The sequence below is a fragment of the Ochotona curzoniae genome, unplaced genomic scaffold (genome assembly GCF_017591425.1).
Source record: "Ochotona curzoniae isolate NIBS_2020 unplaced genomic scaffold, NIBS_Ocur_1.0 scaffold_3223, whole genome shotgun sequence".
In the NCBI taxonomy this organism is placed as follows: Eukaryota; Metazoa; Chordata; class Mammalia; order Lagomorpha; family Ochotonidae; genus Ochotona; species Ochotona curzoniae.
The window spans coordinates 7,730,326-7,745,906 of record NW_024467108.1 but is presented as its reverse complement, the minus strand read 5'-3'; the positions used below and the strand labels follow the sequence as shown (position 1 = coordinate 7,745,906).

The 15,581-nt window shown below is 45.2% G+C and overlaps 1 protein-coding gene across 4 annotated transcripts in view; it reads left to right on the top strand.

The window, feature by feature from the left end:
• The window catches only part of TENM4 (teneurin transmembrane protein 4), a 356,529-nt gene that overhangs the window by 244,558 nt on the left and 96,390 nt on the right, over nt 1-15,581 (top strand). For 2 of the 4 annotated variants that reach the window (XM_040963947.1, XM_040963948.1), the window contains exons 13-14: nt 5,785-5,811; nt 11,194-11,340. In XM_040963947.1, coding sequence (XP_040819881.1) covers nt 5,785-5,811; nt 11,194-11,340 — 174 coding nt within the window. The remainder of the gene's footprint in view (nt 1-5,784; nt 5,812-11,193; nt 11,341-15,581) is intronic. The other 2 variants (XM_040963945.1, XM_040963946.1) reach the window with 1 other exon arrangement.

Genomic DNA, 15,581 nt, shown 5'->3' with positions numbered 1-15,581 from the left:
CACCCTGCCTTGTCATTTCCCCATGACAGAACACCGCGGTCACTGTACCTGCCCCCCAGCTACCTTATGTTTGCATCACAGCACCTTAGGACTGTCCCAAAGCCCCCTAATGAGACCCAGGCCTGGTTCCTGGGAGATTATCTTTGATCCAGTGGTAGGTGACTCATGTCAGGGTCAAGAGTGGGCTGCCTTCCGGTTCTGTCCTATGCATGCTCATCGGCCTGGCTCATAGCAGGATCCCTTGCATTGTCATGCCAGGAAACCCAGGTGTCCTCTCCTGCACACACTGTGGCCCCTAAGAACACAGTCCTTGTTGAGGTGCACAAACTCTTTGCACTGCAGGTTAGAAATGAGACAGGGTTACTGTGCATGCTATGACAGGAAGAATGGCAGTCCTAATACCAGAAAAAATGCCACAGGACAGTGGAGAGATAGCGGAGCAGCAGTAATGGCTCAGATGAAAGGATTTGGGCCCGGCAATCCATCACGTTTCATTGTGTGTTGAGCATTTTCTTTGTCTTTGTCTAATTTCCCCGCATGGTTCCCTTCCCCCCATGGGTCTCTGCTTGTGGCCAGTTACATCCCTATGAGAAACTAAACCCCTTGGTGCTACCAGGCATTGCAGTAACCTTGTAGGATGTAGGGTGTCCAAAGTGGAGATTGCCAATTAGAGGAACCTCCATGGATGCTTTCTTTTCCTTACTAATAGCAATGAGAAGAAATCCCCTTGTAATCTTTGATGGTAATAAGAAGCATTTTGTTAAGTTTCTAGGGAACTTTACTCCCTGTGAGGGTCATTTAGGAGAGGAAAAAAAAATCTGTTGATGGGAAAAGTTGAACACTTGGAGTGTTACATTTTTTCCTGTATCACCTTGCATTATTGTACAATAAGTCATGATTGTGCAGCTAGCACCTCTGCTGCCACAAGGACACTATTCCCCATAGCAAAAGGAACTGATCTCCATGGTGTTGATTCAGGGAACTCCGTGTGGAGGAGGTGGAAGAGAAGACAGCCTGTTTGTTTACACACTACCGCCCTCCAGAAACAGAAATGACTTGGTCACCCTAGAAGAGGAGCTCAAAATTTTTAAAAGATGGGAGCTGTCAGTTCCTGTGTCCAAGTCCCCAGAATAAGAAACTTTTGATTCCCCTGATGTTTCCAAGAGCTCTGTTGTAACAGGAATTAAATACCTTCTCTGAGAGACTCTAGCCCACCTTGTCTTTTCTGGAAGCCATCCCCTTCTCTCTGAAAAGTTGGTTTTCATAATACCAAGGAATTTGACAGTGGCACCCCCTGTAGTGATAGTATTTTTATTGAACAGTGAGCACACTATACTTTGAATCCTGAGTCCTTACGTGAGGAATTACTTGTTTCTGCATCTTGAAGGAAGGCCTTTGGGGAAAGCCCCGCGGGGAAGATGACCCTGTGGCTATTTGGGGACTCTGTTTCTCTGTGAATCATAGCATGGTTTGGCTGGATGAGGTCCCAATGGGTGACATAATTCCAGCCCTCTCCTGCCCTGCATACAGGAATGCACACCCATCAGCTCATAATGGAGTCACCTGCCCCTAAAGCAACCCCACCAAGAGAAAGGAGTTCTTTGTTCTTGCTCTTGTTTGCTTGACACTGTATCCCCATCTGTGTAAAGAGAACCCAGCTTTCCTAGTGCATCATTTGGGTGTCTTCTCAAGTATATTGTCAGCCTTGTACCATCAAAAACATGTTTTTAGATGTGCTTCCGAAATTTTATCTGTCCCTTAACGCTGGGACTTGAACTCTGATGTCTTTAGAGGACACAGAGAGGCATAGTTAGATTTAAGAAGATGTCTAATTGTTTCCTATTTCTGCCAAAACACTGCTAACATTTTGGACCAATTCTATGATTTTTTTTTTGGCCTTAATGCCCCTTGTCTACAAAGTCTCAAAACACTTGTGGGAAATGCCAGCTTCTGATTGCATTTGTAAAATTCCGACTTCCACCTCAAATCTGATTGTTTAAAATGCTAGGTACACAAAATTACTAGAGTTCAAGAAAGTTGTCTGATTGTATCAATCCCAGTTCTTACACAGAAGCTGCCTGTGGAAGTAAAGATCAAAACAATGTTCTGACAATATAATTACTCGAGTGAACAAGTCCAAACTTCATGATGAAGAGAAATGATCAGGAAAAGCCACAGAATCTTCTAGAGTGCTGGGTCTACGTAGCTGGGTGCTGCGTAGCCACTCTCAGGTTTCGGTCTCATAATCAGCCAGTCCTTAATGAAGAGCACCCAGGTCATCCATGAGGCGGCAGCACCACGGGATAACCTTATGACCTAGCCCTCCCCAAAAGCATCTCTCCCAACAGGACCTGCAATGTAATAGGACAAATGTTGACAAGGAGAGAACAGGGCATGCCAGAGTCTACTTCACTGCAGGAACCAGAGTTGGCTTCACTGATGGTTGTGGGAGATTTCAGCCCATAGTCGGTTGAGCTGAGAACTGGAGGAAAACTCCTGGGCTGTGTGAGCACCCGTCCAGATGAATACCAGCTGATTCACCAGCTATTTCTCCAAAGAGAGAAGAGCATGAGTGTATCCACAGTCTCAGAATATCTCCTTGAGGGTTTGTCAGCTGAGAGAAGTTCAGATGGTTTTAAGCCCTCATGCCTGTGAACCTTGGCTAATCCTAACGTGGCCTATGTGAACAGTTGAGCTGAGACTCCTAGAGAAGAATGGGAAGCCTCATGTCATTTTCTCCATAACTTCGGGTAGGAAGTTCATGTGCTTCTGGAGAAGATGCTGAGAGAAGCTTCTTGGGAGCTCTGTTTGGTGCAAGTACATCAAGGAAAGGCATTTTCATGGAGGCGATCATAGAAACACCCAAGAGACTGAGACCTCACAGGTCAACCTCATGCCCAAGGCTCAGAATCAGTATCATCAACAGCCAGGTGCCACCACTGCCTTCACTTCTTGCATAGTGAGGATTTCAAAATTTCATGGAAAATTAGAAGATAAACTCATTTTGATTAAAAATAACATGTTGAAGTCCATGCATAGTTGCTTTCATGGCACACACTTTCCATGTTTTTTTTAACAACTCTAATATATTAAGAGTCCAAGAAATATTTCTGAAATGTCTGAAGAGTGAATGTGACCCGAGTGGCAAGATGGCTTCGCTGCTATCATCTGGGGAGGAAGACTGAGGGATTTTACAAAGTCTTTAATCTACCTTCCACAACATAAACTTACAGATCTTACCTTGTCCTTTCCAGTGGTAGTACTTGAAAATCAGGGAATTTTAAAACACTGCACTTGAGAGTAAGCACATGTGACAAGATTTTCAAACAGTAAGAACAACAACCGTGTAGCCTTTGGCATGTGCCTTTTATGAGTGAATGCCATTGGTCTACGTAAGACCTGCGTGTCACTTCCATTTTGAATAACAGACAAGCCAGCTGTGCTTCTGAGAAGACTCCTGGACTTGGTATTGATTGGCTGATATCAGTTTTTTAATTCCTAGGAGAACTTGAGGTTTCTTCATAGCAAAGGAATTCCTATTGATTTTTGGGGCCAAGATTTGAAGTTTTGAATGCCCACACTCGACTTCAGAAAACTACAGTGTCACCTGCCCCAGTCACCTGCGCTGGCTTTTCCTATCTGCAATCTGCAGAAATTAATAAGCCTTTTTAAAGGTCTTGAAACATATTGACATTTAATAGAGATCGTTATTACAGTATTGGGATTGAAAATTAAATGGCACTGGAAGATAGAAGGGTCTCTGTTGTAGCCCCTGGGTTTGTGAAGATTGTTCTGTGGAATGGATGCAGTCTTCACTAACCACAGTCAGTCACTATCATTTAATCACTATCATTTAAGACACGATCCAGATAGGCTGTGCCATCAGACAACCCCCTCAGTGTGAGTGCTGCACAATGGCAAAACCATTGGAATCTCTGTCTGGGCATCCATCCAACCTGACAATGCCCAGGAAACCAATTTAGGATCACCCTGCTGCCTCTTCTGTTCACTGGGTCGAGAGTTATCCTCAGAACTTGGGGTGAGGATTGTCCAAAAACTCAACAGATCTGAAAGCTCAGGAAACTCCCTATGCCAGGAAGTCTGCTTTCTTGCTCTTTGATGGCATAGCCCAACAGATGAAGTCTAAGAAATGCTAGCTAGATCTCTTCACAAGACTGGATGAAGAAGTTTGACCAAGGCTGTTCTGAACAGATGAAACCAGAAACAAGACAGTCATCCCCTTAAGTCAGAGGTGGTCCTATGGACTGTTGCTGTGTTTGGCCTTCCACAGCTTTATTGATTTATTCCTGCTTAACAAGCCACTCTCCTTAATGCTCCCTCACACAACCTATCTCCTGAGCTTCACAGCATGAAGGGTAGCATGCAGGCCAAGTTAAAAAAAATTTTTTTCTTCCCAATTTTCCACTTGGCTGTGCACCCTCCAGAAGCACATTCTGTCTTAACACAGATGGGCACCTGAACTACGAACTCAGCCTCTCATCCACCAGTCTTTTGAGACAAATGTATATTGCTAGACACCCATGTCTGTCCTTTCCAGAAGAGTAAGAATACAAAATTTTTATTTTTTAATGAAGAGAACAAAAATGTTTTTACAGAACTCCTGGGCTTCCAGATAAAACCGTGTCATTATCATCCAGCCCTGGTTCATGGACTTGGGATTCATGAAGTTGAACTGAGGACCAGGCATCAGGTCCTTCAGGAGAATTCCTCCACCTGGTCTGGCTTTTCTGAGAACACAAGAGCAGGGTGTAAGGTCACAAGGTGAAGGAGGCTCCCCAAACAGCCCTGACTACAACCTAGTGGGGAAGGGGAAATGATATTCCTGATCTGGGCAGGAAGTGAAAAGCCTGCCTTGCTCTGAACTCACAGTCAGGTATCCCTCCCCTGCACTGGGCAGGGAGGAGAGAGGGACATGAAAGAAGAGGGAAGGTTGGGAAGAGATACTTCAGAGCATCAGATAATCAGAAGCTTGCATTGCCGAATAACAAGGCTGGGACACAACCCCTGTTTTGGAAAACAAAGCATGCCTCTATCTTTTGTGTTACTAAGTAAGCCCTGAGAAGGAGTGAGGTTTTCTTTTCCCTCTTTTGCTTTGCTCAGTAACACCCATTCCATGTAGGATGCACAAAGGAGGGCTGTGTCTTACTTAAAACACCGAGCATTCTGCATCTGGGTGGATGTGAGCACAGGTGTATGTGGAACAGTCATGAATGGCCACCAGATAACCCAATGGTATATCTGACCTAAACTCAACCCACTTCCCAGAAACATTTCAGAGATGATTCACATTGTGTATATTTCTGAATCCTACTTCTTGGGAGCACAGACAGGATACACTTATTCTTGACATAGCTACTTCCCCTGGAGAGGGACTGGATGTAACCCTGGGGAGACAAAAGGGGACAGGTTCTAGTCTTCCAGAAAGCTGGACAGGCCTGATGGAATAGGAATGTGGCTACCTCTGCAGTGTCCCATCCTCCTCCCACTTTCCTTATCCATGTGTCTTCTTGTTGATTTGGTCATGTTTCCATCAGCCTGAGTCACACAGTGAGTCGAAGCCCCATTTTGCCCTTCCTGGAAAATGTGCCTGCTCTCCTTCCTTCCCTATGTTGTCCTAGCTTTGACCCTGTCATCCTCACCATGGCAGTGGCCTGCCCCAAGCATAGAGCACATTCCCCTCCATCTCCTTAGTACCCAGCATGGTGCAGGAAATGCTACACTTACTTGGTCCTACCCTAAATATCCTGTCTTTTATCTCCTAAGCTCACTATCTGGATAGGGTAGTTAAAGGTATGATCTTCCTTCCTCTATTTTTCCTGGTGTGTGTGTGTGTGTGTGTGTGTGTGTGTGTGTATGAACATAAAAGAAACATGTATATAGCAGCATATGTGTATCCCACAAGCATAATGTCTACACACTGCCACATCCCTAGCTATGTTACAGCAGTCACTGGCCAAGAGGGCCAGTTTTGCATCCTGAGTGGCTGATTGTTTAGATCTGTCTGTGGCATCTCATGCTGTTGTCCCTCTCTCTGTCCCACACATGCATACATCCCTTCATCTTTTCCATCCCATCTCATATCATTCAGCCCCTCTCATATGGCCCATGGTCCATCAAATTAAAATGCTAGGCACCGAAGTGGGTGACCTAAGAGAGGAAGAAATCCAAGAGCAAGCTAAGAAATCTTAAGGATACATTCTGTCTCTGCTGTGTTCATTCATCCAACAGCCACCTGTGGAGCACCCACTGTGGACTAGGTACAGGTGCCAGACTCTGGAGACCAGGGGAGAAACAAACCCCTGGCCTCTAAGAGTGGATGATCCTGTTTGTTTCCTTTTCAGAGAAGGCCTGACCTTGGTAAGTTTTGCCTTTGAAGAATATCCTGTGAAGATGGTCATCCCTTCCCTTTTAAACATTTTTGTGTTCATGAGACAGCTTCTAGTTTTTGACATAGGTCTCATTACCCTAAGAATAAGTGTCAGAAGGGTCAGGTTTGTGTGCTGGTAAAAGGCTCCCTGAGGAGATGCCATTACATACTCACTCATTTCTTAAGCTCATGCCCTCAAACCTGTGAACCAAACTTGTGCTCAATGCTTAGGGGCACACCCTCTGAAGTTGCACTGCCTGGGTTCACATCCCACATCCTTGTCACACTGAGTTACCTTTGGTTTTTTGCCTCCTATGTAGATCTTCCAGGATAGCATTCTCATGTTTTGTCTCAAACTACCTGTACTGCTCTAGGTTGGATTTTGTTAATGCATCATAGGTTGCTTTGAAAGACAAATGTTTCTTGGCAAAATCTAGGTGTAAATCAAGCTGCTGTACCACACAAGTTCAGAGCTTGTCAGAGGAGACTATGTATTTTGTACTTCAAAGACAAGCCAGCTTTTGTTCTTTGCTTTCCATTTTCCACTTGCCTTGGCAGAGGCTAAATAAACAATATTCACTCAACAAATACAGTCAGCTCCTTAACGGCCAACGGAAATGGCCCATGCTCTGGGAGTACAAGCAGTCTAGCAAGGAAGGCACTAAACCGTTCCCACAGTGTGTGATGAAAGTGATGACAGAGGGGGATCTGGGGGTCACTTACCAAGAAGACTCCCTCCTCCTGCAAGTAAGAACCTTGTAGACTAGAATTTAGCATAGGGTATAAGAGAGGCACTGACTTTACTGTTGCAACGCAAGATGACTTGACCACAGTTGTTCTTTGGAAGACTCAACCTGGCAGAATTGTGAAAGAACAATTAGGAAGAAATACTAGGGACAGGAAAAACCAATACTGTTGCAATCTCCTAGGGGAGAAATGTTGGTGACCCTGTCCAGGGGAGTGAATGTAAACGTAAAGAAAGAGGTACAGCAGTGCTTGAAAGAGACTCAGAAAGATAGGAGGCAGTGGATAGATGGCCAGGGAATTGCCATTAGTGAAGCACAGTGTACTGCTTAACTAGAAAACCAGTGTCAAAAATGCAGACACCCACAAGGCTCCCAAAAGCCGCCTCATCACACCTGATGCTCAAGGGGTACTTCTTCACTGGTTTTAGCAAAGTCCTAAACAGAAAGCAGCTGGAGGGTATCCTTTCTTCTGAAAAGATGGCCCTTGTCTAAAGCTCAGAATTACTTACTTTGGTTCTAGCATATTCCTGGTGTGAATACTTCCAGAGGGGATTGTCACTTGGGCTCTCAGACCTGTTGAGTTTCAGAGGAGGTGGGATAAACGAGCTCCAGTGATGGGCAAGAATCGAGCATGCTGTTCTAAGGGTCAGCAAGTCTTACTGGAGGAGGCTCCTTATGCTGCCTACTGGGAATGTGGCTACCCACAAGCAACTGCCTTCATGATAGCAAAACTGCCTCCTACTCTTAGGCATTCAAAGTACCTCTGAGACCAAGGAGACACTGCAGATCCTCATGGTGTATCCAGGGTACTTGGGAGAAACTGACTGTGGCCAGTGTGCCCCTGTGATCCCAAATGTAGAGTTTACTCCCCTAAGGATACCAGTTCCTTCAGGTGACCTCAGCATGGTACCACAATTGTGCACAGGGCACCCTGTACCCAGAGCTGCTTTCCCCAGGGTTCCTCATGGAATGGAGGATTACAAGGGTAATGGGAGAATGAAAAGATCCTGAGGTCAAATTAGAAAATACTCTCTAATGATAAAATAGGCACGTTATATTATTATAGAACCTCTTAGAACCTTTAATGTATTCATTATCAGTGTGACACTGCAAGACTGTAAATATAGGATGCAATGTCTTTTGGAGCCCACTAAGTGTTTTACATAGTTCACCTTGAACAGTATCATTTGAGATTATTAGACCCACTTTTTAAAGTCCTTCCTGGAACAAAGCAAGTTATATTAGTGGTAGTTACTGTGACAAGCAAATGGAATATGTTGCCTCATTTCATCTTTCTTAAATTAGGACATTACCACCATTTTACAATTGGAAAAATAAACAAAGCTTATAGGCAAACAGTTTGCCCAGCTTCACGGGGAGTACATGAAGTGGTGGTAGGAAGGGAACTCAAATCTCTTCAGTCCAGGGTCTCTGCTCAGTCACTCAGTCTGTGGAAGTCGGCATTGTCATCACTGTCTATTTTGTATGAATAAAGTTTTATTGGAATACAGACAGGCTCGCTCATTTGCCAGTTGTACATGTCTGCTTTCAATGCAGTGGCAGAGTCGAGTCATTGCAGCAGAACTCACCTATTTACTGTCTGGACCTTTCTAGAACATATTTGCTGGCTCTGACCTAGATAACTGCCCCAGTTTCTTATTTTGTCTTTCTTTGAGCCCAGGTACAATTGACAGTATTATATGCCCTCTGCCCAAAACAGAGAGAAGGTAAAAATGAATAGAAAATTTAGCTACTGTATTTGAACTGATTGCCAGTTTTGTGCATCATGCACACAGTATCTTATTTAACCTCTTATTGTATACGTAAGACTAGGCTCAAAGAAACTCAGTTTTGTGCCCAACTCATCCAGACACCAAAGACTAAATCCAAATACAAATGAGACATGGTTCACAGCAAGTCCCAACCAGATAGATAAAAATTTAAATGATACTAACTGGGGAAAAGCTGTGATAGTTTAGGTTCCTAAGGGTGGCTCATGTCATCCTGCATAAATGCCTGTGGAGCTACCTATGTGTCACAACACTGCTCCTGGGGACTACTATGACAGTTTCTTTCTTGATAGTTTTTGGAGGCAGCCATGCTGGTGGGTGTCCATATTTCCTCAAAACCTTCTACTTCTAAACTTCTGGAGGAATCCCTTCTCAACTTGGTGTACACTTTTGAGAAATATTGCTGCCTTTGGTTTGAAAACCCAGTGGCAGGCGCAGCGCAATGGCGTAGTGGTAGAAGTCCTCGCCTTGCACGCACCAGGATCCCATATGGTTGCCGGTTCTAATCCTGGCAGCTCCACTTCCCATCCAGCTCCCTGCTCTTGTGACCTGGGAAAGCAGTGAAGGACAGCCCAAAGCCTTGGAACCCTGCACCCACATGGGAGACCCAGAAGAGAATCTGGGCTCCTGGCTTTGGATTGGCTCAGCTCCAGCTGTTGCAGCTGCTTGGAGAGTGAACCATCGGACAGAAGATCTTGCTCTCTGTCTCTACTCCTCTCTGTATATCTGCCTTTCCGATAAAAATAAATAAATCTTTAAAAAAAAAAAAAAGAAAACCCAATGGCCAGATTGATTGGTTGCTGTGTTAAACATCTCAAGTGGAAATGGACATGTTTTTTTCTTTCCCTTTGGAGTAGCAATCAAGGATCAAAAGTCCTTGATACACGAAAATTTGTAGATTGTGATTGATCAGCCACTTAGTGAATGACTACCTTGGGCCCTGTCTGGTACTGCATGACTTCCTTCCCACTTGTTGTCCCATTGAAGAATAAAGGGTCAATTTTTTTTGCTGTTGGTAGGCATCTTTGGGGTAGTTTGCCATTCATGCTAGTAAAGCACGTTAAGCTTTTCAGCCAACAGAGTGTTAGGGGTAGCAGGGGCAGAGAAGAAATGAAAGGTGTGCCTGTGATTTTCCTTATAGTCCCTCAGACCAGGGCATTGACAAATTGGTTAGAATGAGGCCTTATGGAAAACCATCTGACAGAGGATGAGACAAGCTCTATAACTTATTCTCAGAAAGAGATTTCTGAGCCACAGACTCAGGGGTTTGAAAAAGTGATCATCAGAAACCTGTGAATCTATATCCACAGTAAGGAAGACCCTGTACCTTATGATACAGTCAAAGCAAAGCCCAGGCAGAGTCTACATGTCACCCCACTCTCCTAGCCGCCTTATCTCCAGAGCTCTCCAATGAGCTTTTGTGTCTTTAGGACACCTGCCAGTAGCATTATTAGTATAGACAAACTTGTCCCCTCTGGTGAGCTGCATGCTGCTCCAGGATAAGGACCAGGTCTTACTTAGTGATATCCCTCCAACAATGTCTGTCCATAGAAGGTGCTGCATAGATGGTGGGGAGCAGATAGATGTAGGATGCACAAAAAGGAAGCAGAGTGGCCTGCCTGGAGCTGTATTTGCATTTACACACAGCCCTATCTCTTTTATGACAGTCATGGGGGTTGCCCTGGGTATATAACGTCTTCAAAGTGTATTTGTAGACAAGGTGGTAAGAAAAAGAACCCGGCTGTCTCACTCAGTGCAAAGGCACTTGTTTGGAATCAAAGAAGACAAAACACATGAAAAGACTAACATCCAATACAGTTGACCAAGTAACCAGAGTTGAAGAGAGTACAGTCCTTTGGAGTGACATGCAAAAGCACAGAGAGACATAAGAATAAGTAAGGAGGTGTTTTCTTGGTTCCAAAAAGCTCTCAGAGACAGGGGAAATGCAGGAGAGTGAGCAAGAAGCAAGGGCCAAAGCTCTACCTGCCAGAGTCTAACAGGTCTACCTCTGCTAACTGCAGCTCTAGCCAGTCACTTTGGCAAGAAGGGGTTGCACAAGTTGTAGGTTTCAGGCCTCTTTCTGCACCTGTGATTGTGCCACCTTAGGCAATCTTCCCTATAGAGTGGGAGTTGCTGGTGAGACTTACCTCATTGGCCAGCTGTGGGCATCCCTGCATTGATGGATGTGACAGCTGGTCAGGTGTGCATGTGTGTGACTGCAGCCAGCTCAGCATGAGCAGACCTGGACTCCATGTGCTTTGTCTTACAGAGGGTTGCCCTGGGCTGTGCAATGGGAATGGCAGATGTACCTTGGACCTCAATGGGTGGCACTGTGTCTGTCAGCTGGGCTGGAGAGGAGCTGGCTGTGACACTTCCATGGAAACCGCCTGTGGTGACAGCAAAGATAATGATGGAGGTAAGAAGGGTTTGGGCATAGGGTGGGAAGTGGCATTGCTTAGTTAACAGGCTACCAAGGTACCAACTGTCCAGCTGGGTGCCCATAGGGCAAGTAGAAAGCTGAACATGTGGCTTAAGGCATGAGAGCACATGGCTAATTGTTCCATTTGAATTAATTAAAAATGAACAAATGTAAATGAAATCTATTGCCATTCTGTGGCTAGTAGAGAGGAGAGGCATATGGAGAAGCTTTTCAGCCAACTCAGTGGTGGAACGACGAAGTTATGACATGCTCCTTGCTGGAGCAGCAGCCGTCACGGAGGTTTCAGGGGGGTGTTTGTCCAGGGCACAGGGCTGGAGTTTCCTTTGGTCGAGTGTTCCTCTTTGATTCTTGTGGTAACCTTCACCAAGTTTAGCAGGGGATGCCTTTGCCCCCTCTGTCCCTGTGAGTGTGAGTCTGTGATAGAATTGGCCTTGACTTTGAATTTTTTTTCTAAAGTGGTAGACAGCCAAAACCTGAGGAAAGTTTGTCTCATGCAGTGTTGGTGAGTGGAGAGTCTGCAGGTCTGAACTCCAGTTTTTACGTTGATTCTCTGTGCATCCTTAGGCAAGCCATTTGCTGGCTCTGGGCCTCACTCTCCCCATTTATAACATGAGGTAGCTGGATGGTGAGGCTCTCCGTACTCTTTATATTAGCCATAGACTCAGTTTTCATTATTCTGTTGTATGTGCTCTGTTTTTTCACCTGGAAAACTGAATACTTCCTGATTCTGACAATTTCAGGAGGTGATTAAGACAATAAAAAGGTAGGAATATGAAAAAAAAATCTGAACAGTTAGCCAGTTCTTGCTCATTTTGGCCTCACAATCAGCCTAGTCCATGTGTATTTATACAGCTGCCTTATATTTGTACCAAGGGAGTTTCTAATGTACTGTGCAAAATAGGAAATGAACCAGCCAGAAACTGAACATCTCAATCTTTAGTCACTGTCTACTCAGAGTGAGTCTAAATTTATAAAGCACTGTAAGAATTAAAAGATGGCTAATTCTGCTGCTTTTGCCTCATTTGCCCTGAGTTGGCTCTGGCAGCCCAGAAAAGGCAGTTTGGGACCACTGCTTTTTGTCTGAACCAACTTTTCAAGCCTTCTGCCTGCTGCCTGAGCCCAGCAAGCAGTTGGGTCCAGGCAGCCAGGTCTGGGCCCCATGGTATAACTGTCAACACAGAGCTCACAGGCTCAATGTTGGTCACCAAGCAGAGATAGGAAGCCTATCACCTCTTCCTGGGATTTGGCATGGCTCAGAGTTCCTTTGCTGGATCAGAAGCCATGGTAGTCAGTCATTCCTGTGCCCCATAAGCATCCTGAATTCTAAGCATGGACCCAGACCTGGAACAAGCTAGGCACAGAGCTGACTGAGCCTTGTCTCTGCACTCCAGGAACACAAATGGGGAGAAACCGTGAGCTGAGTGCAGATGGCCTGTGGGAATAGGAAAACACTCTAAGAAAATGACATTGAGTGGCTGGACTTTCCTGAAAGGAAAGGGCTTCTGTGTTCTCAGAGGTCTTGTGGGCTAAGGCAGAGCAAAACAGGGAGAGGGACCAGGTTTCCTTGATTTGGGGCAAGATAAAGAACAAGCATGCTTGGCTCTTCATGGGAAAGATACATCAGCCTAAGTTATCGGTCTGACTTCCTCCGCATCCCTCTCCCCCTTGCCATGTAGGATCAGTTCCAAGGACTGACATTAACCTTCATATAAAAGAAGAGAGGGGGAGAGGAATCACACCATGAAGTCATTCCTTACTCAAGAGCCCAGGGCCTTGGCCATAGTCCCCCAACAGCTGTTGAACATCTGGATAGCAAAAGAATTGAGTGTCGCTGGGAAATGGAAGTGCATCTCCTCCCCCCACCCCCAAACACACTCACAAGAATAGGCTAGAGAACAGGTTCAGTTATGCCTTCACATAAAACACAACACAAATACATCCTGTTTGCTGTATTTCCAACCATGGGACTTGCTGCTTTCTGCATGATGCCTGAGCACACAAGAGCTACCACCCTGCAACTTTGGTGGGATCAGAGCTCCTTGTCATAGGAAATGGGGTGATTCAGACCCCATTGGGAAACAGATATCCTACAGCTGTTCCAGAGACAAGCCAGAAGGAAAGAAAGAAAAAAAAAACCAGATAATCCTCCCTTGCAAGAGAATATCTCTCTTGTCTTTTAAGAAGCATGTCATGGGCTGAACTGAGCTTTTCCATAGTACTTGGCAAAGCTCTATGATAGCACCATAATGTGAGTTCCCCCAGCTCATTCAACAAATGACCACTGGGTGTCCACACTGCCCCAAACCCTGGTCAGAAATCTGGGACTTTGGAAATAAATGAGATACCATTCCTATGCTTGCAAAGTCCACAGAAGAGGAGACGACAGCAGATAAAGGCAGTGCAGGGGGATCATTGTTGTGAAAAAGCAATCAACTGATATTTATTTATCTAGTCATTGGATGTTCCCTGTGCGTGAGCATCCTGCTGGGAGCTATGAGCATCCTGCATGGGGCTTCCAGGCCAATCCTCATAGTACATGAGGATTGGAAGTATAATCAGCTTGGAGGCTAGATTGTTGAGGGTCTTGCATTCTCAACTCGTGAGATGAGGAATCGTGCCACCGTGGGACCCTGTCATGTGAGCTCTCCACACGTTGAGGAAACAGAGGGCTCTTGCTTCTCAGTGGCATGGGACAGACTACTTTAGGCCATTGACTGTGCCCAGGTGCCAGAGGGGGCAGTCCTCAAACACTGCCCCTTTGTCATTCTGGGTCCTGGCCAAAAGGGAGATGGTTTTAGCAGAAGGAGACACAGGGCAGGCTATGTAAGGAGCACCATTTGAGCTGTACTTAGGACTGAGCTATTTTGAGATCTCTCAAGCATGCTTTATTGGTCTCCTGCTGTCTGCGAAGCAGGTGCCACGTTCCTTTCTGAGGGGTTATGAGGACCAGCAAGGCAGGCCCAGTCTTCTCTCCTGAGGAGTTTGCATTCGTCTGGAAGAAATTGTCATCTGATGACTAAATGTAACAGAGGCAGAGGAAGCAAATGCTTTATTCCATCCGTGATAGGGGATGCAGGATAATCCCAGATAAATAATTCAAGGTGGAAGGATATAATGTTCAGATCTCACTAAGTGGTGGTTTTGAACAGCAGGACCCAGGAGCTTGGAGAAGGAATTTGCAGAGATTAAAGCTTAGCACAGGACTGAGAAGTCCATCAGAGCCCATGGACTTGAACTCCTGGCTTTGAGTCCCCTGCATATTAGACAGGGAAACCAGAGTCCAAAGAGAGGATGTGACATCCTACATGTGATTGGCATGTGGGGAGTCAGGAATGCAGCCTGGAGTGGCAGGACTTGATTCTTGAGTCACTCTACATTTCTTTCTGGACTTCAAGTACCTGTTACTTTCCTCTCCTGAGTGGCTTTCTCTCTAGAAAAAGTTGCAGAGGGCTGCCTCAGATGTAAGTAGATTGTGAAGCATTGGCCCAATGATGATAAATGACTGTAATACCTTGCAAGATTGCTAGCGTGAGTACTGGTTATGTATTTAAAGTACATCAGGAGGGAAAAAACACAGTGATTCCAAATCAGGATCTGTGCCCAGATTATACAGGTTGAAGTCCTGACTCCCCCATTTGCTGGCTGCAGGACCTGGCATGAGATTCTCAGCTTCCCTTAGACTTAGTCTATCCTCTAATGATGGCAGTTTTTTCTCCTGTTCCTCTCCGCCTGTAATCCCAGGAGCATGATATTTATTTAAAAAAAAGATATGTTCATATATTATTTTTGATTAGATTTATGTTCTCTATATTATTTTACATTCTAGTTAGAATTGTGTGCCCTTACTTTTTCCATTTCCTTTATTAAAATATGTGCTCTGAACTGTTACTTAAGGATCTGAACTTTTCATTGCTAGAATGAAAATGAAGACTCATATATACATACAATCGAAAACTAACATCCAATCAGGGAATCTTTCTAAGTTCCAAACACTGTGCCAGAGGCTGTGTGTGTGACCTCCAACCACCATGTGCACACACTCCCTGTGTGTAACCTCCACCCTCCATGTGCACACACTCCCTGTGTGACCTCCACCCTGCACGTGCACACACTCCCTGTGTGACCTCCACCCTCCATGTGCACACACTCCCTGTGTGTGACCTCCACCCTCCATGTGCACACACTCCCTGTGTGACCTCCACCCTCCATGTGCACAC